The sequence below is a fragment of the Rhinoraja longicauda genome, chromosome 25 (assembly GCF_053455715.1).
Source record: "Rhinoraja longicauda isolate Sanriku21f chromosome 25, sRhiLon1.1, whole genome shotgun sequence".
NCBI classification, from domain to species: domain Eukaryota; kingdom Metazoa; phylum Chordata; class Chondrichthyes; order Rajiformes; family Arhynchobatidae; genus Rhinoraja; species Rhinoraja longicauda.
The window spans coordinates 8475264-8502829 of NC_135977.1; the positions used below are offsets into that span (position 1 = coordinate 8475264).

Genomic DNA, 27566 nt, shown 5'->3' on the forward strand with positions numbered 1-27566 from the left:
GGTATGTCAGGACCTACTGTTGGTGATAGGATGCTTCTGGTGTCTGATAACAGCTGTGGAGAAACTGGCCCTGAATCTGGAGGTGTGTGTTTTGACACTTCTGTACCACTTGCCTGATGGGAGAGGGGAGAAGAGGGAGTGACCGGGGTGAGACTAGTCCTTGATTATTCAGCTGGCCTTGCCGAGGCAGGGGAAAGTGTAAACGGAGTCAATCGATGGGAGGTTAATTCACGTGGTGGTCTGGGCCATCATGACTTTACCCGTCTTTGGTCATCTATTAACGGCCCTGATTTATTCTGGCCTTTTTCTACGTCCAGTCTCCCCACCCCTCTACTTCCAGGCTGAAGAAGAGTCCCGACCCGAAACTTCACCCATCCGTTTTCTCCAGATATGCTGCCTGGGACGCTGAATTACTCCAGCACTTTGTATCTATCTTTGGTATTAAAGCGGCTTCTGCAGTTCCTTCCTACACAGTATGAACATTAAATTCTCCAATTTTAGATACTCCCCTCTTTTTCCACTGCCCCCTTCTCCCAATGTTCACCTATTTCCCCCATGATCCCGTCCCCTTCCCCCCACCCACCAGTCCCATCCCATCGATACCCCTCCCTCTACCTTCTCTCCTTATCTGACACCCTCTATCTCCTGTTCCTCTCTAGCCTTTCTCCTGCCGTATGCCACTCATAAACCCCCCTCATCTGTATCCACCTGTCACTTACCACACTTTGTCCCCCACCCCCACCTCCAGTTTTCTCTCCCCTACTACTACCGGCCTAGAGAACTGTCCTGACCTGAAACATCTCCTGCACATTCCCTCCACAAATGGAGACACAATGACCTGCAGATTTCAAAAATCGCAAAGTCCTGGAGTAACTCAGGATGTCAGGGTCTCTGGAGATCATGGGTAGATGTTTTAGGTCGGGAGCCTTCTTCAAACTGATTGTGGTGGGGTGGGAGGGGGGTAAAAGAAACTGGAGGAAAGGTGGGGGCAGGACAAAGACATAGTCATCAAGTTAAATCGTTTGTCAGTCTGAAGAAGGGTCTCGACCCAAAACATCATCCATTCCTTCTCTCCTGAGAAGCTACCTGGTCCCGCTGAGTTACTCCAGCATTTTGTGTCTGTCATCAAGTTAAAGTTTGGCACATCGAGTATACTCCGCCATTGAATCAAGGTTGATCTGTCTTTCCCTCTCAAACCCATTTTCCTGCCTTTTCCCCATAACCCCTGACACCCTTACTACTCAAGAATCTGACAATCTCCACCTTAAAAATATCCATTGACTTGGCCTCCACCGCCGTCTTTGGCAATGAATTCCAGATTCCCCACCCTCTGACCAAAGAGATTCCTCCTCGTCTCCTTTGTAAAGATACATCCTTTTATTCTGAGGCTGTGGCTCAAAATGTTTGTCTCTGAATCGTCCACTGATCTGACAGTCCTGAATGTCTCAGCCTCTGACTATTTAGTTACACAGTTGCTCAGGATGAACCCTGAGAAGGACCAATGCATCCTGGATTTCCATCTTTCCCTATTTTCATCCTGGAAAAAAAAGTTTTGACTGTCTACCCTATCTATGCCTCAAATAATGTTATAGTTTTGACTTCCAGCTGTCCACTGTGATGGTTCTACAAACCCCTCAGTACAAGAGCAATCTTGAATAGTCCTTCAATGTTGATCTGGTCGTTCACACCCAAACCATGGGAATAATGAGACCAGAAGAGTCTCGACACGAAACATCTCCTATCCATGTTCTCCAGAGATAGTGCCTGACCTGCTGAGTTATTCCAGTGCTTTGTGTCCTTATGGGAATAAATATAGTTGGGGCCCACAGCACCAATTTTGCAGGACAGAAGCTGTCCGTGGGAGGAAAGGGGAAGGAGGTTATCCTTTTCCACTCCAGTGGAGGGAGCTAATCCAAGAGATTTTGGGATTCCAGATCCCATGACCTCTCATGGTCTCTAAGTAGCTGTTCACCTGGCTACCTGGCTGTGCTTGTGTGAATGTGCAATGGATGGTTTTACATGGTTTGACTGTGATGTGGAAAAGTTGTAAAAATAACTGTGTTGGCTCTTATAGACGTTGCCAAAATGTCAATAAATGGACTGATTTTCAGATAGTGACAAAAGGTAAAACATCATTTACCTCGATACGAAATACATACAAGCAAGTCACAGCTGTTACCACCTTCCTTATAGGTTTTGGTTTAGTTCTAGCAACACAGTGTTGAAACAGGCCCTTCGGCCCACTGCATCCGCGCCGACCAACGATCACCCGTATACTAGCTCTGTTATCCCACCTTTGCATCTTACACACTAGGGGCAATTTACAGAAGCCAATGAACCTACTAACCTGCACCTGTCTTTGGAATGTGGGAGGAAACCGGAGCACCCATAGAAAACCCATGCGGTCACGGGGAGAACGTACAAACTCCGTACAGCACCCGTAGTCAGGATCAAATTCAGGTCTCAGGCAGCGACTCTACCGCTGCGCCACCATGCAGCCCCAACTATATTGTGCCTGGAAGCAACTGGGAGCAATGTTCAGAATGTAGCCCTGTGGACCGTACACAGGGATTGTTGGGTGATTATCAGTTCAATACATGTGATCTCAGTGGTTTCCCTGTTCTCAACTTCTCTTGCTGCTTCTTCCACCAACGTGATCAGCTGACTCAACTCCCATAATGTATGAATCCCCCTTACATGTTTGCTGCAGGGGAAGTGCAGATCCTAATGGGCAAGTAATCGGCACCTAGTAACTCATAACAGATAAAAGTACACAAATGAATATAAGAACTCTGATTGAAGAAAGGAACCAAGTAATCTTTCATTGTTACAGCTTTTATTTATCCATGTAGAATTTCACAAAGATTGACATTTAATTGAATTAAAGTAGAGCTACTTTCCTGGCAGCTGGGCAAGGCTAATGTCTTCTAAAGTATAAAATCAACGTAAAAATACGCAGTATAAAGAGGCTGAAGAAGGGACAAGACGCGAAACGTCACCTATCCATGTTCTTCAGAAATGCTGCCTGTCCTGCTGAGTTGCACCAGCATTTGGTGTCTTTGTTTGGTAAACCGGCATCTGCAGTTCCTTGTTACTGCCACCATCTACATTGTACTCATGAGGATTTCCAACGTATCCAGAAAAATAATTTAGTCCAATCAAGTGAATTCCGTTACGATCCTTAGAGTGCAGCCCACCGAAAAATCGGCATTAATTATCAAGGAGTTTGAAATTCAGTAGCTGTGGGCGTCCACGTTGTCATTTGAACATTGTAAGTGTGTGCATAAGGTGAGGGTTGTAAATAGAGTTTAAACTGTCCAGATAGAGAGCTGACTATTGAGCATGTTTGTTTAGGTCTGAGGGATGTGGGGAATGTGCACAGGGACTGCATGAATGAATAGATGAAACATAGAAAATAGGTGCAGGAGTAGGCCATTCGGCCCTTCTAGCCTGCACCGCCATTCAATATGATCATGGCTGATCATTCAGCTCAGTAGCCTGTACCTGCCTTCTCTCCATACCCCCTGATCCCTTTAGCAAAAAGGGCCACATCTAACTCCCTCTTAAATATAGCCAATGAACTGGCCTCAACTACCTTCTGTGGCAGAGAATTCCACAGACTCACCACTCTCTGTGTGAAGAAATGTTTTCTCATCTCGGTCCTAAAAGACTTCCCCCTTATCCTTAAGCTGTGACCTCTGGTTCTGGACTCACCCAACATCGGGAACAATCTTCCCGCATCTAGCCTCTCCAACCCCTTAAGAATTTTATATGTTTCTATAAGATCCCCCCTCAGTCTTCTAAATTCCAGTGAGTACAAGCCCAGTGATACTTGATGGCCACAAGTTGAAAGATACTTGATAGCCACAAGTACCTATCTAGGGCAGGGTACCCAGGTACAGTGAAATGCTTTGTTTTGCACACAACCTAGGCAGTACACAAGTGTCCCCACTTATCTGTCGCCAACAAATTTGCAAAGCCCAAACAACCTTATCTGCTGCCCCTCATGTGGGATGAACATGCTGAAGCACCCCAGTTCCATTTGCGGATATTGGTCACATAAGATCGCCTGGATGAACAGGCGGTGGGAAAATGTTCCAGTAGAAAGAACACAGTACAGAACATGTGCCTGTCAAAAGCAGCGCCCGGCGCTTATCTGTCGCCAGTGATTGTTAATTCCGATTCAACCCAGATAATTGCTCTCAATGATAACTTAATTAAAAGTCTTTCGCATTGCTATTGATTTTCAGACTGTGTAACTGTGACCCTCTGCGCTGGAACATTGGAGTTCATTGCCACCACGCAGTCGCAGGTTGACATGGATGGTAGAATGCTGCTTAATGCCGTAATGTTGCAGCGTACGTTTATCTTCAAGTGGCTGAGATTGAAAGGTCAAGTAGTACTGACTTGGTTGGAGGCGCTCCAGAGATTCAATTTTATTTTTTAAACTTGAAACCTTGTCGTTTGGTGAAACCTGAATTGTCAGATTACGCCCATTGGAATTGACCAATATATCCATTGTGTTTAGCGTGAGCAGCTGGATCGTTGCATCAAAGAAGATGCTGGAATCCAACAAGGTTTTGCCATCATCCAAAATGGTGCCATTGAACATCAGGCGTTGCTGGGAGACTGGAATGGTCCATTTTTGCTGAATGTTGCGTTTGACTTCAGAGACCTTGCCATAAATGTTGGCCTTTAGTCGTAACGATTTACCATCCAGGCTGGTCACAGTGATTTCAAATGTCTTCACTGGCTGTGGATCACAAGCAAACATGGCAATAAATAAAATGTAGTTCTTTGTTATTTTGCACAAGACACATAACAAGAGAGTGAGATGGTGGACACCCATTCTTTTAGGGCTCATCGGGTGCACTTGGAACACGAGATTCATTCTTTGGAGCGCTAGGAGGATGAGGGGAGATCTTGCAGACGTGCACAAAATCATGAGAGGAATAGATTGGGTAGATGCACAGAATAGGAGCCAAAGTAAACGGCACCTTTCCGCCTGGATTGATCAGGGAACAATGGTAATGGATGTGGCCTCAATTCACCATTCATTAAAAGCCCAGAGGATTCAATATAGTCATAGTCATACAGAATGGAAATAGGCCCTTCAGCCCAACTTGTCCATGCCGACCAAAATGCCCCATCTACGCTAGTCCCACCAGCCTGCGTTTGGCCCATATTCCTCTAAACCTTTCCTATCCATTCAATTCACCAAATGTCTTTTAAATGTTGTGATCGTACCTGCCTCAACTCCTCCTCTGGCAAAGTCCATAGACAGTCTACAATGGGGTGGAGGTGGGGAGAGTACGCTAGCTTACTCAGAGGGTTGTGGCTGTATGGAATGGGCTTCCGGAGGAAGTGGTGGAGGCTGGCTCGATTTTATTATTTAAGAGTAAATTGGATAGGTATATGGATAGGAGGGGATTGGAGGGTTATGGTCTGAGTGCAGGTAGATGAGACTAGGTCAGGGAGAATGGTCGGCGTGGACTGGTAGGGCCGGACAGGCCTGTTTCCATGCTGTAGTTGTTATATGTTATATATGTTATATGACTGTCCTCATGTCTGATAACAGAGGGGAAGAATCTGCTCCTGAGTGTGGTGGTGCGCGCTTTCAACCTTCTGTATCTTCTGCCTGAGGGGAACAGGGAAAAGAAGGAATGACCGGGGTGGGACAAGTCTTTCATTACGTTGACTGTGTAAGATTTGAGAAGTTTTCCCTCATTTGGAAAGCAATACCATACCAAAGAGCTGCAGTTTGGACATTTTAAACGAGAGACTGGGGCTGATAGCGGAGAAAGGCTGCGGTCAGATTAACAAAGGATGTCACAATCCGTGGGTCCTAAGATGGCCGTAGGACCTCGTGACCAGCCACAAAAAGTAAAAACCTTACAACCCAGTCTCTAGGGTTTCTGCAAAGCCACGGCCAGAACAAAGGATGGGTATTGGCCATGCAAAAACCTACGAAACCAGGTCGGAGTCCAGACACTGGGGCGCTGACATCAGCATACTCACAATGCCCCAAGCCGACCTAAACAGTTCATCTCAGTGAGGGGGCACAATGGCCCATAGAAAACTACCTGGTAGGTGATGGGAAACCAGTTAACACCCATCACCTCACAACGAAATCCCAATTAACACCGTCTGGCCATCCCCGGTATCCCCGAACATAAGCGCAGATCAGAAGAAAAACTCATACATATCTTTTTGAACAAAGAGATTCCAAGATCTGGCAGGAGATAGGACGGGTCAGAAATAGTATAACTGGCCACTACTTTTGGGTGAAAAAGTTAAGTCAACCGAAGTCAAGAAGAGAGTCAGAAGGAAGTCAACGAATGCAGGAGGAAGAAACGACAGGCAAGAAGAACGGATGCAAGAGAGAGGAACAGGCACGCAACTCGAGAAGAAATACTGCAAAACGAACAGCCAGTAACCCCAGTAATAGCCCCATGGTGAGCATGTACTCCAAATCCTACATATCCTGGACATAGTTTAGTGTAGAGGGGAGGGTGGTTTGAATAAACGTGGGTGTGTAAAAGAGTGTGTGTTGGTCAATTTTGCGATGTGCCGTACGTTCCCCATCTTACAGTCGTGTATATGTCTTATAGAACTGTGTGTTTTATGATTCATAGTTATAAGTATTCGTGTGATTCGATATGTGTTTTATAGACATGTATTATAGAACTGTATAAGTATTCATGGACAATAGTCCCAAGTGCTGAATAAAAGCCTTTTCATTTAAACCCTGGTTTTCAAATCTGGTCTGGTTGAATTTTTCTGCACTATCAGAGCTCCTGCATCTAAGTCCAGTGTCTAGAACCGTAAGGGGTGAGTGGGTCGAACCATTCACGGGGAACCAGTGTGCGCGGCCTGGTCAAGGGATCAGAGCAAGGCACGGGGACCTTAGGCCGGGCGAAAGCTCGGCGCAGAAACCCCTTACAACTGCTTTTCCGAGGAAGGGCAAAGTGCAGGTGGAGTCAATGGTGGGAGGTCTGGTCCTTACAGTGTGGCAGTGGTGAAGTATAAAGGTATCTCGTCACCCCCTCAGCAAAACACCATCATTCCTTTAAACCATTTTACCTGGACATCCCAAGCTTGGACGTTACTGACACAAGGCATGCTTAGACATTTCCTGGCTTCATCCTCCATCACATTCCAACCATCTGATGAAGCCACGTTTCCAGTTGGATCGGCTGGGTCAAGAATTAATGCTCTGAAAAATAAATTAAATAACAACACTTAACTTTGAGCCGGCGTTTGCTGACAAAATGACAGTGAATGCCATGGTATTTGTTATTGCATATCAATTCTGCAATTACATAGGATTATCTCGTGATTCTGTGCAGAAATTTGTATTTCAATTAAGGACGGCAGGGTGGCGCAGCTGGTAGTGCTGCTGCCTCACAGCGCCAGTGACCCGGGTTCCATCCTGACCTCGGACGCTGCCTGAGGGGACTTTGCACACTCTCTCTGTGACCACGTGGGTTTCATCCGGGTGCTCTGGTTTCGACCACTTTCCTAAGTCATGCGGATTTGTCGGTTAATTGGTCTCTATAAAATATTGCCGCAAATGTGCAGGGAGTGGATGCGAAAGTGGGATAACAGAACTAGTGTGAAAAAGGGAATTGATGGTCAGTGTCGACCAGGTGGGCCTAAGGGTCTGTTTCCATGCTGTATCTCTAGACATCTATATACTAAAACTCTCCTTTGTTTCTTCCGGAACTACAGCCAAAACGGTACACGATAGCGCGACAATTGTAGGCCTACCTTACTCACCGTCATCCCTTTGGTGGTAATGGAAGAAGTTTAATTGAAATTGTTATATTTTTAAAGTTATTCACATTATAAAGTTTAAATCTATCTCCTAGGGAAGGAGAGGGAGAGATGGGGGGGGGGAGGGAGGGAGGATAAGGGGGCTTGAGGGCGATTGAGGGGAGGGGGAAGGGGGAGGAGCGGGTAAGTCGAGGAGCACCTGTAATTGGAATAGTCCAGTGTCTTACCGCTTGCCATGGAGCTTCTTGGTTAAAAAGCCGGCCAAGGTTGGATTTGTGACATCATAGTAATCTGTCCAGTAGATGCAGACTTCCTGATAGCGGCAGATCAAGTCCAGGACCGTACGGAACCCTTGGGCAGTATCAAATCTCTCCTGATGATTACCTTGTTCCCAGGCATAGATGGTCATTAGCTCCACCGCATATTTTGCAGGGAGTCGTGCTCCACCTGTCAACTCTGATTTCCGTGGCTTGACATGCTGGAGAAAATTAGTGACAAATCTTAATAAGCAAATATTATGGAATATGGAACTGCACAGCACTGGAATGTCTGTGCTATAATGATAAGACTAATTCTTATCTGACTGCACATAATCCTATCCCTCCATTCCCTGCGTATCCATGTCTCTTAAATGCCACCATGGTTCATAAGTTCTAGAGTCAGTCTTATTCTAGGCCCTTCGACCCAATTTGTCCATACTGACCAATATGTACCATCTGCACCAGTCCCACCTGCCTGCGTTTGATTCATATCCCTCTACACCTGTCCTACGCATCTACCTATCTAAATGTTTCTTAAATGGTATAATAGTCCCTGCCTCAACTACCCCCTCTCGGGGCAGAATTAGGCCATTCGGCCCATCAGGTCTACTCTGCCATTCAATTATGGCTGATCTATTTTTCCCTCTCAACCCCATTCTCCTGCCTTCGCCCCATAACCCCTCACACACTTACTGATAAAGAATCGGTCAATTGTATTTGGCTCCACCACCAACCCCGGCAGTGTAAAAAAATATGCCGCGCAAATGTCCTTCAAACAATGCCCCTCTCACCAAAATGCAAGTACCTAAGAAGGTGGAAACTGAGACATTGAAGCAAGTGCTCGTTTTAGTTTTGGACCAACATCTACTGCAGAAGTTGAGCAGGCTGGGTCTCTATTCCTTGGAGTGCAGGAGGATGAGGGGTGATTTTATAGAGGTGTATAAAATCATGAGAGGAATAGATGCACAGAATCTCTTGCCCAGACTAGGGGAATCGAAGACCAGAGGACATAGGTTCAAGGTGAAGGGGAAAAGATTTAATAGGCATCTGTGGGGTAACATTTTCACACAAAGAGTGGTTGGGTGTATGGAAGAAGCTGCCAGAGGAGGTAGTTGACGATGGGACTATCCCAGCGTTTAAGAAACAGTTAGACAGGTACATGGATAGGACAGGTTTGGAGGGATGTGGACCAAGCACAGGCAGGTGGGACTGTAGCTGGGACATGTTGGCCGGTGTGGGCAAGTTGGGACGAAGGTCTGTTTCCACACTGTATCACTCTGTGACTCTATCCTCCTGTGGTGTCAGTGATTAACAATGATCCTGTTCTCACGTCACTCACCTCCTTGTACCAATATTTCAGCAGGCGAATCAAGTCTTTAACTTTTGGCGGTTGCCGTTTCACAAATTCTCTCTGAAGTTCAGTGAAGCAGGGGGAGAATTCTCCATCCATGATCGCATTTCCATTTACAAAATTGATTAATTCGAGATGCGCTGCACTGTAGTTGTACTGTGGTGCTGGAAGAAATTAAATGATTAACGGGAGATGGTCAAAAGACAATTCTTTAACAAAAACTGTCCAATGAACTCATCCAAGACGAAGCAGGCCATGTACAGTCATAAGATCGTAAGTAATAGGAGCAGAATTAGGCCATTTGGCCCATCAAGTCTACTCCGTCATTTAATCATGGCTGATCTATCTCTCACCCCTAACCGCATTCTCCCTATAACCCCTACAGTGTTGCATTTTAATCAGACTCAGGGTAGTATTTTGCCTTTGGAAAGTTGCCAAGCAACGTTCCAAGAGGTTATCTGTAAATTTAACCCAAGTTGCTGACTAAGTCGGTTTTACACATGGATGACACACAAAGGTTCTGATGGTAAAACCAGCTGCCCTCTAACTCCTCCATCCACGGTTTTGAAGGGTATTTGTTCACTGCCAGATACAATGATATAGATTTAGGTTTAATCAGTACTATATAAAAGTACAATCAAGTCAAACTCATGTAAAATAGATGGAGCAAAGAGGAAGATAGAGTTCAGAACATAGTTTTGTTTTGAGATACAGTACAGAAACAGGCCTTTCAGCCCACCAAGTCCACACCGAACAACAATCCCCGCACACTAACACTATCCTATTAACACTAAGGACAATTTACAATTTTACCAAGCCAAATGGCCTACAAAACCTGTACGTCTTTGGAATATGAGAGGAAATCGGAGCTCCCGTGGAAAACCTACGCGGGAGAAGGTACAAACTCCATACAGACAGCACCCGTGGTCAGGATCGAACCTGGGTCTCTGGCGTTGTAAGGCAGCAACTCTAGTGCTACGCCCACTCTCAGTGTTCCAGTTCTCCACATTGTGGCCCATTAGTTCTCCAAAGTCCATAACGGGGTAGAGGTGAATCGGACACCACCCCAGCTTATGGAAGAACCGTTTAGAAGCCTGATAACAGAGAGGGATGAAGCCGTTGTGGAGTCTGGTGCTGCACGCTTTCAAGCTTCGGCACCTATTTGTCTGACAGGAGCAGGGAGTTGGAATGACCAGAGTGGTTCCAGTCTTTGATGATGTCAGCTGTTCTTCTGAGACAGCATGAGATGTAGATGAAGTCAATGGTGGTGTCTCTGGCCTACGTGGTGGAATACGCTACATTTACAACTCCCTGCAATTTATTGCGGTCTTGGGCAGAGCTGTTCCCAAACCAAGCTGTGATGCAACCAATCAGTAGGCTTTTTATGGTGAATGATAGGATAATCTAATTCATGTTAACATGAATCAGTTCACGTTGATGCATCAAATTATGAGAACTATGAGAACTATCAAATTATGAGAAATGTGAGCAAAGCAGAGGAAGGGGGTGGCAGATTTCGGAACTGAGGTTCAGTGTGGATTCAGCATCAGCTCAGTGTCTCAGTGGAGAGGGATGGCATATCGGAGATAATTGACTTCTGCTTGCAGCCTGAGATTTCCTCCGGAAGATGAACCTTCTGCAGTCATTAGATGCAAGGAGAATACCTCCTAATTGTCACCTAGTTTAGTTTAAAGATATTGCATGGAACAAGGACCTTCGGCCCACCGAATCTATGCCGTTCACATAGTTCTATGTTATCCCACTTTCTCAGTCACTCCCTACAAACTAGGAGCAACTTACAGAGGCCAATTAACCTATAAACATGCACATTTTTGAGATGCGAGAGGAAAGCAGAACACCCGGGAAAACCGCACGCGGTCCAGGGAGAACGTGCAAACTCCATACCGATAGCACCCAAGGTCAGGATTGCACCCGGGTCTCTGGCACTATGAGGCAGCAGCTCTACCAGCTGTGCAAATCATTCTGCCTCGATAGAAAAAATCTATCATTTTGTAAAGTCTTCCAATCAAAAGTTAATTTCAGATGCCACGGAAATGAACACCAGCAACAGCTTAACTAACAATGGGTCATTGGTTGGACCAAATCAAGCCAGCTTCACTATTCCCATCTTTCAAGATGAACAATGAAGGCTGACAGAAGATTCCAATTTACATTTAAGATGCAAGAGCTGCCAGAGGGGATCATTGAGGCAGGCACTATCACATTAGTTGAAAGATATTTGGACAAGTACATGGATAGCAAACATTTAGAGGGATATGGGCCAAATGCAGGTTGGCGGGACAAGGGCCATCTTGGTCAGTGTGAGCCAGGTGGGCTGAAGGGCCTGTTTACATGCTGCATGACTCTGTGTAATAATACTTTTAATTCTATGTCACATGAGATTGCTATAAATTCTTACTTAATGCGTCATAGGTTGGCAGAACATCAAATTCCACCCTCGCTGAACTCTTTGTCGATTGCAATATGAAGCTCATAGATTTGGGTGGGATCTCGTTTTGACTCATGATTTTGATATCATGAATGTCATATGCAAGACTTCTGGAGCACTTTTCCAGCATTTTCTGAATTTCATCCAGAACTTCATGCCTGTTGTCTCTCTGGTCCTGGAAACTTTTGAAGCAACTGAGGAAAATGACAAGATCTGCGTCCGAACTATTTCTTAAAGCTGTTCCTTTCCCTGACGATCCACCCTGACAACAAAAAGAAAAAATAAATCATATTTTTTTAAATATTTGCAAACTTACTGGGAACATGATACAAAAATGCAATTCCTTTCAATCTTCATCATAATTCAGAATTGTTTTATCGTTGTGTAGGAAGGAACTGCAGATGCTGGTTTACACCAAAGGTTTTTTTTTAAAAGTTTTTTTTAGATTTAGAGATACAGCGCGGAAACAGGCCCTTCGGCCCACCGAGTCCATGTCGACCATCGTTCATACTAGTTCTATGTTATCCCACTTGCTCCTCCACTTCAAACACACTAGGGGCAATTTAAAGAGGCTGATTAACCTACAAAACCCGCACAGCTTTGGGATGTGGGATGAAACCGGAGCAATTGGAGGAAACCCGGGTGGTTGCAGGGAGAACGTGCAAACTCCGCACAGACAGCACCCAAGGTCAAGATCGAACATGGGTCTCTGGCGCTATGTCTTGTCTTATTGATTCTTTTTTTTTTATATCAAAAAATAATTTATTCAAATAATAAATATCATTCACAAAACATATTTTTTAAACAAGCCCATCCGACATTTCCGGAGGTTACATTTGATAGACATTCACTTAGACATTTACTTACATTTAGACATTTACCCAGTATCCCTTATTTGGAGGGGCGTCTCTCTCCACCACACCCTGCCCCCCCATGTCCAGCAGCGGAAGGACCCAAGACTGTGGTCCTCCCCCACAGGGCCTTGGCGTTGGCTGCACCAAGCTTCAGTGCGTCCCTCAGCACGTACTCCTGCAGTCTGCAGTGGGCCAGTCGGCAACATTCCTTGACGGACAGCTCGCTCCGCTGGGAGGTCAACAAGGATCGGGCAGACCAAAGAGCGTCTTTCACCGAGTTGATGACCTTCCAGCAGCACTCGATGTCAGTCTCGGAATGCGTCCCTGGGAACAGTCCGTTGATCACAGAGTCCTCTGTGACGGAGCTGCTCGGAATGAATCGTGACAGGGACCCCTGCAGACCTCTCCAGACTCTCTTGGCAAATCCACACTCTGTGAAGAGGTGGGCCACCGTCTCCTCTCCGTAGCAGCCGTCCCGGAGGCAGCGTGCGCTGGTAGTGAGGTTCCGGCGGTGCAGGAAGGATCTGACTGGGAGGGCTCCCCTCACCGCCAGCCAAGCCAGGTCTTGGTGCTTGTTGGTGAGTTCTAGCGATGAGGCATTTTGCCAGACAAGCTGGGCTGTCTGTTCTGGGAACCACGCCACAGGATCCATGGAGTCATTCCCCCGCAGTGCCTGCAGGACGTTCCGTGCTGACCACTGCCCGATTTGGTCCAAGGTGTTGGTCCGGAAGAACCTGTCCATAAACGACAGATGGTTCGGCAATGTCCAGCTGACTGGCACATTGCGTGGCATCTGCGCCAGGCCCATCCTTCGCAACACCGGGGACAGGTAGAACCTCAGCAGGTAGTGGCATTTGGTGCCCACGTGCCTTGGCTCTATGCTCCGCCTGATGCAACCACACACGAAGGTGGCCATCAGAATGAGGGCGACGTTGGGCACGCTTTTACCCCCGTTTTCTGCCGACTTGTGCATTGTGGCTCGTTGCACCCAGTCCATCGCCGACCCCCAGATGAAGCGGAAGACGGCCCGGGTGATCCCCTTGGCGTGGGACGGAGGGACGGGCCACACTTGCGCCAAGTACAGCAGCCCCGAGAGCACCTCACACCTGATGACCAGGTTTTTCCCCGTGATGGAGAGGGAGCGCTGCTTCCACAGCTCCAGTTTCTTCCCCACCTTGGCTATCCGCTCCAGCCAATTCTTGTTACACGCCTCAGCCTTCCCGAACCAGATCCCCAGCACCTTCAGGAAGTCAGGCTTGATGGTGAAGGGGATGGAAGGGGCGGCCAGGCGGTGGAGGCAGTAGATTTAGGAACGTCCGCCAGTCTTTTGTAATGTTGCCTGGGGCGAGGCGATACTTGTGTACTGTCTGGCTGTGGTCTGCTGCACGCTTTCACTGGGTTGTATGCAAATCAAGCATTTCACTGCACCGTCTGACAATTAAATATTATTAAATCGTGACCTTAAGCAGTGTGGCCCTGGCAGGCCCAGTGTTGGCGAGAGAGGGTGTGATCTCAAGAATACCATGGGGTGAACTTTGGAACTGTTGTGGAGGGAGGAAGGGGGCAAGGGTGGAGGGAAGGGCGTGTTAGTAACAGTCACTTCAAATTGGAGAATGCAACGTTCATACCGCTGGGTTGATCCACACGGTGGATAGGATGTTTAAACGGACAGGCTCCAGGCTGAAACTTGACTCAGGTTAGACACAAAATGCTGGAGTCATTCAGCGGGTCAGGCGGCACTTCTGCGGAAAAGGAATAGGTGACGTTTCGGGTTGAGACCCTTCTTTAGACACTGACTGACCCACTGAGTTACCCCAGTACTCTGTGTCTGTTTGTGGGAGGTACACGTGGATTGTTTTCTCTGCACTGTTGGAGATTGAGGGGGAGAACTGATCTAATAATTGTAATATACAATTACGAGAGGTGTAGATAGGGCAGTTACAGTCAGAACCTTATCTCCAGTCTCAAGATGGGTCCCGACCTAAAACATCGCCAATCCATGTCCTCCAGAGATGCTGCCTGACCCGATGAGTTATTCCAGCACTTTGTTTTTGTTTGTTTGTAAAGGTCGGAGCTGGTTTAGCTATTTAAACAGTTATGTCAGAGGACGGGAAGATTCCAATTGTATCTACTTTGCTAATTTTCTAAACTATTTTATCTAACTTCATCAATTCTCCCGACATTGAAGGGTGTCAGAGGTTACAGGGAGAAGTCGGGACAATGGGATTGTGAGGGAAAGATAGATCAGCCATGATTGAATGGCGGAGTGGACTCGATGGGCCGAATGGCCTAATTCTGCTCCTGAAACTTGTGACTCTTTCGCTAGGAAACGGATCAGAGTTACTCCAGCACTTTGTGTCTTTTTGTTTTGTAAACCAGCATCTGCAGTTCCTCGTGCCCACAAAATACCACCAGAGCAGCCTCTACCAAATCCTCCACATTTTTGCAAGGATGTACCAACCGGCGTCAATAAAACACCCCTATTCACAAATTAATAATCATTTGAAAATAATCAATTAATTGTTGGTCAGCAGCGGTTAAAATCTAAGCGACTCACCTTCACGGCTCTGAGCACATTAATGTTGGGTTGATTCATGAAACATTGGTTCTTTAAAAACTGGCAGATTCTGTGCACGGCTTCCTTCATGCCGACAGTAAACCCGCTCGGCTCCAAGTTTCTTTTAGTGAAGTCGTCCAGGTTCCTCGCATCTGTGCTGTACAGGGTTTCGCCGTTGTCCATGGTTGTTTCTCGCAGGCAGCAGCTTCTGGCTTCAACTCGGGAGCCGTGGGTTCTGAAGTCGCTGATGCTCCAAAAATGAACTCTCGATAAGATGTCAAGTATCTCTCCGGCACCGACCTCCTTATATTGCAGTCGCTGGCCCCTCCTTCAAAAGACTCCAAAAATATACGCGTAAAGATAAACATATCTCAGTGCATCACAGTGTTAGACGCGCCCCTGATCTGGGCGTTCAGTTTCAGCTAATGGTCCACCACTGCAAACTGCAGCACGTCATCTTCCCGTGTTGGTGGAAAACCACAGACTTTCGGTTTCATTTACTCGTTGCTGTGAATTTCGGTTTCTCTTCCCCCCCCTCCCCCCCCCCACCCCCCACCTTCCCCTTTCCACAATCAGACTGAACCTTAAACAAACAAAAAACACCACATAGTACTGGAATAAACTCAGGCTAAGTGAGGTGACAAGTGTAGCGGGGACATGTTTTCTTTTAATATTTAAAAAAAATCAATTATTAAAAATAATATTTACAATACCTTAAATCAAAACAGAACCCACCACCATAATACAAGACAAACAAATATACTAAATAAACTACAATACAACTATGTTACACTCCTTGTCAAGGATGCATTCAACCCCCCGCGGTGCCCAGTGGTCCCGGATCTCCTCCAGGGTGCCCGTGGACAGCGCGCAGACTCTCTCCAACACCACCCGGGCGCGGATGCAACCCCAGAAAAGGGGTAGGCAGACGGCTCGGGCAGAGCCCTCTTCCGCCTGGTGCCGTGAGTCGCGGATGGCCAGCTTGGCCAGGCCCAGGAGCAACCCAACCAGGACATCCTCGGCGCTCCCCTCTCCCCTACGCACAGGGTGTCCAAAGATGAGGATTGTGGGTGAAAAGTGCAGCCAAAGGGCAAAAGGCAAAGGGACATGGTGGCTGGTGTGGGGGAGTTGGGCCTGTTTCCACGCTGTATCACTCTATGACTCCAAGGTAGAATCTGGAGATCATGAATAGATGGTGTTTCGGGCGGGGATCTTTGTTCAGACGGGGTCTCCAGGTTCCCCTTCCCCGCAGCCAATAATGGACCATCGTAGGTTTTTGCATATCTTTCATTCATTTGTTCTACGTGCCTTCTGTATCTCTCGTTTCCCCCTCCCCTGACTCTTGGTCTGCAGAAGGGTCTTGACCGAAAACGTCACGTATTCCTTTTCTCCAGAGATGCTGTCTGACCCGCTGGGTTACTCCAACATTTTGTGTCTATCTCCAGGTATCTGAACAGAGTGCTGGGGGAACTCAGCGGGTCAGGCATCATCTGCTGTGGGAATAGGACAGGCGATCACCTGACCCTAAACATTGTCCTTCCATTCCCTCCACAGATGCTGCCTGACAGGTGCTTAGTTCCCCCAGCACTTTGTATTTTGCTCAAGATTCCAGCATCTGCAGTTCCTTGTGTCTCTTGATTCTAGTAACTCATGACCCACTGATGCTGATCAATTCTATCTGTAATTATAGCATTTCCCTTTCATTTACACCCCTTCCGGGATCTTCAGTGACGTGCAGATATAAGAAACTGCCGATGCTGGAGCAAAAAAGTGCCGGAGTAACTCAGTGGCTCAATCGTCCCTAGTGTCTAGGATAGAATTAATGTTTGGGTGAGTGCTGGTCGGCATGGAGTCGGTGGGCCGAAGGGCCTGCTTCCACGCTATATCTCTAAACTAAAACCATACTAAACTAAATTAAACTAAACTAAACTAAATAAAAAGACATACGTGGCTTCCCACAGACGTCTAAACTTGAAACCCACTGCTTACCTGCTCCATCTTACCACTCTGATTTGGTGTCCACTTTGTACCATTCTCATCACTAGAGTATCATAAATACAAACAGCATGGAAACAGGCCCTCCCACCCTACTCGTCTATGCCAACAAAATGCCCCATTTAAGATAGACAATAGACAATAGACAATAGGTGCAGGAGTAGGCCATTCAGCCCTTCGAGCCAGCACCGCCATTCAATGCGATCATGGCTGATCACTATCAATCAGTACCCCGTTCCTGCCTTCTCCCCATACCCCCTCACTCCGCTATCCTTAAGAGCTCTATCCAGCTCTCTCTTGAAAGCATCCAACGAACTGGCCTCCACTGCCTTCTGAGGCAGAGAATTCCACACCTTCACCACCCTCTGACTGAAAAAGTTTTTCCTCATCTCCGTTCTAAATGGCCTACCCCTTATTCTCAAACTGTGGCCCCTTGTTCTGGACTCCCCCAACATTGGGAACATGTTATCTGCCTCTAATGTGTCCAATCCCCTAATTATCTTATATGTTTCAATAAGATCCCCCCTCATCCTTCTAAATTCCAGTGTATACAAGCCCAATCGCTCCAGCCTTTCAACATAAGATAGTCCCATTTGCCCGCATTTTGGTCCATATCCAACCTTTCTTATTCATCTTTAGTTTATTTTTAGTTGAGAGATATAGCACAGAAACCGGCCCATCGGCCCACTGAGTCCGCGCCGACCAGCGATCCCCGCACACTCACACTACCCTACACACACCAGGGACAATTTACAATTATGCCAAGCCAATCAACCTACAAACCTGTACGTCTTTCGAGTGTGGGAGGAAACCGGAGATCCTGGAGAAAACCCATGCAGGTCTCTCGAAGAACGTACAAACTCCGTACAGACAACTCCCATAGTCAGGATCAAACCCGGGTCTCTGGCGCTGTAAGGCAGCAACTCTCCCGCTACTTCACTGTGCTGGTACGGGAACAAGAAAGGGCAGCTGAAGACCCTGCTCATTCTGCAAGTGTCAAGTCAAGTCAAGTCAATTTTATTTGTATAGCACATTTAAAAACAACCCACGTTGACCAAAGTGCTGTACATCTGATTAGGTTCCAATGGAAGAAGAAAAAAAGAAAGAAAAAAAAGAAAAAAAAAGGGAAAAAAAGAAGAAAAAAAAAGAAAAAAAAGGGAAAAAAAGAAGAAAAAAAAAGAAGAAAAAAAAAAAAAAAAAAAGAAACATACAGTAGCACCCAAACAGTTCACAGCGCCTCCTCAATGAGCCTCAAACGCCAGGGAGTAGATATAGGTTTTCAGCCTGGACTTAAAGGAGTCGATGGAGGGGGCAGTTCTTGGTGCGATGCTAGCATCAGGGATTCACCGCTGCACAATAATACAGCTCTACTGTTGTGAGTGCAGTGTCCTGAGAGATCACATTGCAGACATGGAAGCCTTTTAGACTTTAGAGATACATGGAGAACATGGATAGGTAACAATTTTTGTCTTTTAATGAAACAATGTCAAACCCGATTTATAAATAATCGCAACAGTTCATTCAGAAACTAACAGAGTTAAACACAGTGCAGTGACATGAATAATATTCCTGTTCGTTTTTCATTTAATGCAGTTCATTGTTTATGGCATTCCTTTAAATGTTTTGCTTTAGACTGAAGCGATGCAGTGTGGAAGCAGGCCCTTCGGCCCACCGAGTCCGAGCTGACCACTGGTCACCTTGTTGACCACTATCCAACACACTGGGGACAATTTACAGAAGCCAATTAACCAAGAAAACCTGCACGTCTTTGGAGTATGGGAAGAAAACTGAGCACCCGGAGAAAACCCATGTGGTCACAGCGAGAATGTACAAATACCATGCAGACAGCACCCGTAGTCAGAAATCGAACCTGGGTCTTTGGCAGCAACTGTACCGCTGCGCCACCGTGCACCCTGCCCCCGAGAATGTCTCTGCCTGGTTTCGAACTAGGAACTTTTTTGCGTGTTAGGCAAATGTGGTAACCTCTACACTACAGAAACTTCTAACTATTGATTCTATCATTACAACCTCACCATCTGCTGCTGGGGGATTAGGAAGGTCATCTTCTAACATTTGGAGATAGTGAGGTTGAAGGGGTGCATTTGGGACACTAGGGGACTGATCAATGGTCTTAGGCAAAGCTAGCCAGCTCTGATCAAGTGCTGGTCATTGTTTGTAAGCTACAAAACCTGTACTTTGCTCCGCACTAGGCATGCCAAAGAGGTGGGAGGCTTGGGGCCGTATTACTGGGGGAGTATTAACTGGCTTGGCAGGGGAATGGGAACCTGCAGGTAGAATCAGAAAGGAGAAAAGCCAAGCTGGGGATAGTTTTGTTTAGTTTAGATTGGAGATACAGCACGGAAGCAGGCCCTAAGGCCCACTGATTCCGCACTGACGAGTAGGGTTGCCAACTTTCTCACTCCCAAGTAAGGGATGTTGACCCTATTACTTCAATAGGGTATCGTCTGACGTGTCGAACAAAAGACTCTAAACCAAGGTTTGGTACAATTTAATCTTTGTTAACACTCGAGTAACTTAAACATGCATGCAAACAATTGACTTCAAATGACTTCTCATATACTTTATTATTTCAGCTTATTATTCACAAAATGCTGGAGAAACTCAGCAGGTCAGGCAGTATCTCAGGAGAGAAGGAATGGGTGACCTTTCGGGTCGAGACCCTTCTTCAGTTTGAAGAAGGTTCTCGACCCAAAACGTCACCCTTTCCTTCTCTCCTGAGATTCTGCCTGACCTGCTGAGTTACTCCAGCATTTTGTGAATAAATACCTTCGATTTGTACCAGCATCTGCAGTTATTTTCTTACACTAGGCAGTTCCTTCCTAAACATCTTGGACTATCTGTCCTGTACCTAGCACGTACATAGAGTCATAGTGTCTTACAGCATGGATACAGGCTCTTTGGCCCAACTTGCCCACACTGACCAACATTCCACAGAAAACAATCCATGCTTATTCAACCACTTCTTCTAGCTAATACGCCGCTAATCCAGGCAGCATTTCGGTCCTGGGCCTTTCTGTCCTGGGCCTCCTCCACTGTCAGAGTCAGTGAGGCCCAATGTAAATTGGAGGAACAGCACTGGAGGAGGGCAGCACGGTGGTGCAGCGGTAGAGTTGCTGCCTTACAGCACTTGCAGCACCAGAGACCCGCGTTTGATCCCGACTACGGGTGCTGTCTGTACGGAGTTTGTACGTTTTTCCCGTGACTGCGTGGGTTTTCTCCAAGATCTTTGGTTTCCTCCAACACTCCAAAGACGTAAAGGTATGTAGGTAAATTGGCTTGGTAAATGTAAAATAAAATTGTCCCTAGTGTGTAGGGTAGTGTTAATATGTGGGGATCGCTGGTCGGCGCGGATCCGGTGGATGAAGGCCCTGTTTCCGTGCTGAATCTCTAAACTAAACTAAACTAAAGCACCTCATATTTCGCTTGGGCATCTTCCAACCCAGCGGTATGAATATTGATTTCTCTAACTTCAAGTAACCCTTGCTATCCCACTCTCTCCGTCCCTCTACCATCGTGGTTCTCCGACTAGTTCCACTGTCCTGTTGATTAAATATTACTGATTGTACGTCACATTGCCCCCTTCCCCTCAGCTAACAATGAACCATTCAACATTTCCTTACTCGCCTCTGCTTTGATCTGTCGTTTTCACACCTACCCTTCCATATCTCTAGACTCCCTCTCCCCTGACACTCAATCTGAAGATGGGACCCGACCCGAAACGTCACCCATTTCTTCTCTGCAGAGATGTTGCCAGTCCTGCTGAGTTACTCCGGCTGGGGGTGAGGGGCAAGGAGTTTGGGCAGCTGTGGGAAAGTGTTCAAAACACAAGGATGCTGGTGGGACTCAGCGGGTCGGGCAGCACCAGTGGAGAGAACGGACAGACGACATTTCGGGGCTGGGCCCTTTTTCAGACTGATTGTTGTAAGGTGGAAAAAAAGTTGGAACATAATATAAAAAGGATAGCAAGAGTTTCTTCAGTTATATAAAGAGCAAGAAAGAGGCAAGAGTGGACGTTTGGACCGCTGGAGAATGATGCAGGAGAAGTGATAATGGGGAATAAAGAAATGGCAGAGGAGTTGAATAACTTTTTTGCATCAGTCTTCGCAGTGGAAGACACCAGCAATGTGCCTGAAATTCAAGAGAGACAGAGGGTGGCAAGTTAGTGGAGTGGCTATTACTAGGTAGAAGGTGCTTGGGAAGCTGAAAGGGCTGAAGGTGGATAAGTCACCTGGACCAGATGGAATGCATCCTAGGGTTCTGAAAGAGGTGGCTGGAGAGATTGTGGAGGCATTGACAGCGACATTTCAAGAATCACTAGTCAGGAGTGGTCCCAAATGGTTGGGAAATTGCCAGTATTACCCCGCTGCACAAGAAGGGAAGCAAGCCAGAATAGTGGGAACCATAGGCTGGTTAGTCTGACTTCGGTGGTGGGTAAGATTCTAGAGTCCATTATAAAGGATGCAGATACGGAGTACTTAGAAGTTCACAATAAAATAGGCCAAAGTCAGCATAGCTTTGTGAAGGGGAGGTCTTGCTTGACAAATTTGCTGGAATTCTTTGAAGGAGTAAATAGCAGGACAGACAAAGGAGAGTCAGTAGATGTTGTTTACTTAAGATTTTCAGAAAGCCTTTGATAAGTTGCCACAGATTAAGCTGCGAAAAGGAAAATGAGAGCCCACGGTATCAAAGGGCAGATACTAGCATGGACAGCATGTTGGCTGGATGGCAGAAGACAATGAGTGGCAATAAAGGGGGCTTTTTCTGGTGTCTGCCAGTGACTAGCGGAGTTCCGCAGGGGTCGGTGCTGGGGCCGCTACCCTTCACGTTGTATTTTAATGATTTGGACGAGGGGATTGAAGTCTTCAATAGGAGATAGGTGAAGTCTTCAATAGGAGATAGGTGACGTTAAGGGTCGTTAATTATCAGTGTTTGTGGCTAAGTTTGCAGATGATACGAAAATAGGTGGAGGGGCAGGACAAAGCCTGATACATGATGGGTGTCATTTTCACTCCAAATCCCCCGGGACCCTTGGAAGTTCTGGTCCTTAAAGCTTCTCAATCAGTTGAAACCTTAATACAGTGTCTGAAGAAGGGTATCGACCCGAAACGTCACCTATCTCCAAAGATGTCGTGAGACCTGCTGAGTCACCCTAGCTTTTTGTGGCTATCTTCGGTTGAAACCAGCATCTGCAGTGCCTTCCCACAGATCCAAAGAGCGGTAATTTTCATGTTATTTTTAATCAGTTACATTGCAACAAAGGGAATCAAAGAAATGCATGCAGCATGGTGAGTCAATAGCTGACGTGTCATCTTCAATTCTCTGTGCTGTTGTTATTGTATTTCGGATTCAGGCATCAGAAACGAATCCGAAAGTGAAATAGGGGGTATCACCGAGACTGGCTGACTTTCCAGAAACGAAACTGCAGCTGAGATGACGCTTGTTGAACAACACAACCAGTGAGCACGGAGGGAGGGGCAGTGGCGCTGACGTTTAGAAACTGGAAGAGAAGATAAAGCCAAGGGGAAGCGGCCAGAGGGGGCGGAGAGGATTTGCTAGACGCTGAGAGAGGTGTGTGCATCGAAGCCTGTGTCCCAGCGGAGCAAAGTGGGTTGAGGAGTTTGCCCAGAGCGGAGCTGAGAGACGGCGCGGAGCAAATTCGCTCAGGAAAAGAGACAGAATATTCTGCAATCAGATTCTCATCGACTTCTTGCGCTCCCGACTGGGATTGTGCGGCTTCAATTGGTAAGTTCAAAGTTTTGAACACTGGCAAATTCGCAATTTAAAAGTAAATGACTACCATTCTGCGAATCGGGTGGGGAATGTCGTTACCAGCTGAGGTGAAGATTTAGCAGGTAAATATTGGGATCAAGTGATACTGGGTTAGTGTAGGGCGGTGGAGGAAGAAGGGTGGGTCACGACCCGAAATCTCACCCATCCCCTCTCTCCAGAGAGAGATGCTGCGTGTACCGCTGAGATACTCCAGCATGTTGAGTCCATCTGCGGGTTAAATAAATCATCAGCCGTGATATCCCCGATAGTGAAGCGGCCCGAATGGCCTCCCTCTGCTTGTCTTCCCACATTCTTCTGTTCGTGGGTTTTGTGACACCTGTTTGCGCCACTTCAATGGAGACCGTTATCTCCCTGGAATAGCGCATTGAATAATCATTACCAGCCTGAAGAAGGGTCTCGACCCGAAACCTCACCTATTTATTCCTTTTCTCGAGAGATGCTGCCCGACCCGCTGATTTACACTTTCTCCGCGGACGTGCGGAGGATTGGCGCGGAGATATAAAATTGTCCACCTAGACCGCAGACCAGAGCAAAGAGCAGACTGCTGGAGGGGCTCGAATGTAGAAACAAAGATCTACAGACGCTGGTTTACATCGCAGATAGACACAAAGTGCTGGAGTAACTCAGCGGGCGGGGCAGCATCTGTGGAAGTTGACTTCTCGGGCTTGGGACCATCCTTCTGCCTTCACAGATGCTGCCTGACCAGCCGAGTTCCTCCAGCAGTTTGTTTTTTTATTGCCATGGATTTACTATTATTGTTTTTTGTTTTTATGTGTGTGTGTGTATATATATATATATATAAACACACACACACAATTAACTTGTTCTTGTTTATTACATTGTTCACAGAGTCCTGTTGTGCTGCTGCAAGAAAAAATGTCATTGTTTTATCTGGGACATTTGACAATAAAACATTCTTGACTCTTATGAAAGCCTGCTCTCGTTTCCCGAGAAGCAGCGAAATCGCAGCGTTAAACGAAACCTAGCTCACGAGGGACCTCGTCTGTCAGAAGCCCAGTATTGCAGCTCAGCCGCCCTTGGTGTCTCACCCAGACAGTTGTGAATCTGGGGAATTCTCTGCCACCGAAGGCAGTGGAGGCCAATTCACTGGATGTGTTCAAGAGAGAGTTAGATTTAGCTCTTGGGACTAAGGGAATCAAGGGATATAGGGTAAAAGCCAGAACGGGGTGCTGATGTTTCTAATATCGTGGAATTGAAAGACTGAATTAAACTTCTGTGCAAAAATATCAAATTAGAGTCAATAGTGCATAGTGTTTTGTATGAATGTGGAATTCTCTAAATTTCAAGTGACCTACACATTCCCCTCCCCCTTTCATCCACCCTAGTTGTTTAACCTGTTCACAGTTCACCACCATGTATCCGTCTTGAGATCACATCTTCCCTAGCCAACAACGGGCCTACCATCCTGTCTGAGGCCATTTGTTGCCGGTCCTGATTTCTCCTGGTCTTTTCTCACCTTCAGCTCTTCCCTACCCCACACCCCTACTTCCAGACGTGCAAGAAGGTATTCATCAACATACTGAGTCTCTCCAATCTTAGTTTCAGTTTAAAGATACACTGCAGGAACAGGCCCTTCAGCGCACCGAGTCTGCGGCGACCAGCGATCCCTGCACACTATCTTACCCAACACACCAGGGACAATTCACAATTAACCTACAACCCAGTACGTCTTTGTATTATGGCGGGAAACCGGAGCACCTGGAGAAAACCCATGCAGGTCACTGGGAGAATGTACAAACTCTGTACAAACATCACCCGTAGTCGGGATCGAACCTGGGTCTCTGACATGAAGGCAGCAACTCTACCGCTGTGTCACTATGCAGTAAAGGCATTGATGTGCTTTCTTTAAGATTGCATCAATGCCTTTGGGCCCAAAACGTTTGTGAAGGATTTAGTAAGAAGTTAACCGAGGTTCAACAGGAGAAATAATTCCTCCCACCTCAAAGTAAAAAGGACGTTGTAATAAGTAGTTTATTATCACGTGTACTCCAGTAATGTGAAATATCCAGTACACGGGACAATAAATGAAACTAAGTTACTGTGTGGATTTAACAAGTGATTGCATTAATGCAGAGTTGTTGGTTCCAAGTGATATAAAGGATTCTAAACTCTTCTCATTTCTCCACAGTGATTTGGCAAGATGAGACTCCAGTTGAAGTTTTTGACCGGCGACTCTTTGCAACTGGATGTCGACCCTTCCATCCAGGTGTCGGTTCTCAAGGAGAAAATACACCAAGCAACTCAGGTGCCTAGATTCCAACAGCGCCTGATGGTGCAAAACGGGCAGCAGGTGGAGCTTCGGGACGACAGCCGGCTGTGTGACTACAACCTCCCCCCCGACCCCACAATCATGCTGCTGATCAGGAAGGAGGAATGCATGCAGATATTCCTCGTCAACGAAAAGGGGAAAACCACGACCTACGACGTGCTGCCTTCTGAGTCCGTGCGGGAGTTTAGAAATAAAGTACAACGGCAGGAAGGGGCCACGCCCGAACAACAGCGCCTGGTATTTGGGAGCATGGAACTGCAAGATGGCCGGTTGCTCTCCGATTACAACATCAAGACTCACTCCAAAATCCACCTCACGTTCCGTCTACGCGGTGGTTAATTCGCGCTCGACTGAACTAAATTAAAACTTAATTATATTTTCATTGCATTCCTATTTTCTAATGCTTGATTTAAATGAGATGGGTCGATTTGTTCAATGTTTGATATTGTTCACTTTGCTTCTTCATGCTGCCTATCATTAGGTTTTGTCTAGAGTTACAGCGCGGAAATAGGCCCTTCTGCCTACTGAGTGCGCAGACCAACAATCCCTGCATGCTAATGCTATCCTACACACACTAGGGACAATTTACAATTTTACTGAAGCCAATTAATTAACCCACAAACCTGTAGGTCTTTGTAATGTGGGAGGAAACCGGAGCACCAGGGGAAAACCCATACAGACAGCACCCGCAGTCCGGAACAAACCCGGGTCTCTGGTGCTGTAAGGCAGCAACTCTACTGCTGCACCGCTGTGCCGCTCTTAATAGCCGCAGTTGAGTGATCATCTCGGATTAATAAAGCCAAAAAAGTTGGATCAGTTGGCCACTTTCCTGCCTTCTCAGCTTGGAAAAATTGCAATCTGTTTAAATCTGACACATTCTTTCATATCCAACTTTGTGCCTTTTTATAAACACAAAATGCTGGAGTAACTCAGCGGGACAGGCAGCATCTCTGGAGAGAAAGAATGGGTGACGTTTCGAGTCAAGACCATTCTTCTGACTTTGGTTCATAGGTCTGTTCTGTAAACCGTTGTGGTCCAGATAGAATCTGATTCCTATGAGATCACGAACCAAATTGGCTTCTCACTCAGAGGCCAAAGGATAGCTGATCTATCCACCAATCTATAATGTGAAATATTTCAGCACGCAGGAACAAAATCACCTATAAAACATAGAACAACCGTCACCATGCTGAGAAATGCTTCCACACACTCTGCAAATCATTGCTTCAAAATTAAAGTCTTCATGTTCTAAATGCCTTGCAATGTACTGTTGATGTAATATTCAATCTACTGTGCAACTAAAGAATTTCATATTAATAAATATATATTTGTATGAACACTTGTGCTTTTGTCACTCCACCCATTTGCAGGGTCATAAGTTGGGTCGGGGCAGGTAGGCAATTGGCGGAACTAGGTGTGGAGGTATACGATGGACAGATGGAGTCAGGTGGGAGAGAGGGGTGAAGGTGGAGTTGGGAGCGGGCGGCCGGTGGGTGATAGGTAGAGTTGAGAGCCGCGTAGGGTGAGGGGAAGAGAAGGATGAGGCAGAGGCTGAAAAGGAGACGTGGAGACGCAAGAGGGTGAGGATGTGGGAATATAATAGGCAAGGAAGGTGGTATGTGGAATTAGATAAGGAGTGATGGTGGGCAGATGGAAGTGTGGGGAGGAGATAGAGAGTGGGTGACAAGACAAAGGGAATCTCGTGGGAGGGGGCATGAAGCTGGGTGAGGGTGCGGAGTGGGAGGAAGGACAACGGAGTGTGGGTGACCCGGAATTGGAAAACTCAATGTTCTGGCCAATAGGTTGCAGACTGAGCAGGTGGAATGCGAGGTGTTACCCTTCCAGTTTGTGTTTTTCTTCACCCTGGCCGTGGAGAGGGTGGAGGTCAGAGAGGTCGGGGTGGAAATGGGAAGGCGGATTGAAGTGGTATGCAACGAGAGGTCAGGATGGTCTTTACGGATAAAACGTGGGTGTTCAATGGGCAGAGGGCATGATTGAGGTACTAAATTAAAACTTTGAGTTGCCCGTCGTCATGGAAGACAAACAGATTCTGTGGAGTCAAAGAGGTGTTCGATGTTTTGGGTCAAGATCTTGCACCAAGACTGAGGGTGTAAGGGCTATAATTCTTAAAGAAGAGGCCGGGAAGGCCAGCTGCAAATTGAGTGGATAAATCACCTGGTCCAACTGGAACATATCTGAGGTTGCTATGAGGAAATTGCAGAG

General features: G+C 46.6%; 2 protein-coding genes across 3 annotated transcripts in view; one reads left to right on the forward strand and one right to left on the reverse strand.

Moving 5' to 3' along the window:
- LOC144606089 (2'-5'-oligoadenylate synthase 1-like) overlaps positions 1–15511 on the reverse strand; it is a 39626-nt gene extending 24115 nt beyond the window's left edge. Inside the window, exons 1-6 of one of the 2 annotated variants that reach the window (XR_013548913.1) lie at positions 15248–15511; positions 11807–12098; positions 9376–9551; positions 8004–8254; positions 7084–7216; positions 3875–4753 (exon numbers count right to left, since the gene is read on the reverse strand). Coding sequence is in view for 1 of the 2 variants with exons in the window: in XM_078421893.1 (XP_078278019.1) it covers positions 4247–4753; positions 7084–7216; positions 8004–8254; positions 9376–9551; positions 11807–12098; positions 15248–15430 (1542 nt within the window). In the remaining variant the exon portion in view is untranslated. Of the gene's footprint in view, positions 1–2837; positions 4754–7083; positions 7217–8003; positions 8255–9375; positions 9552–11806; positions 12099–15247 lie in introns of those variants that run through there. The other variant, XM_078421893.1, reaches the window with a different exon arrangement.
- A 7281-nt stretch (positions 15512–22792) lies between these two features.
- LOC144606094 (uncharacterized) lies at positions 22793–26662 on the forward strand. The gene is made up of 2 exons (XM_078421900.1): positions 22793–23005; positions 25203–26662. The coding sequence occupies exon 2, from the start codon at positions 25215–25217 to the stop codon at positions 25680–25682; it is 468 nt and encodes a 155-aa protein (XP_078278026.1). The 5' UTR covers positions 22793–23005; positions 25203–25214; the 3' UTR covers positions 25683–26662.
- The last annotated feature ends 904 nt before the right edge of the window (positions 26663–27566 follow it).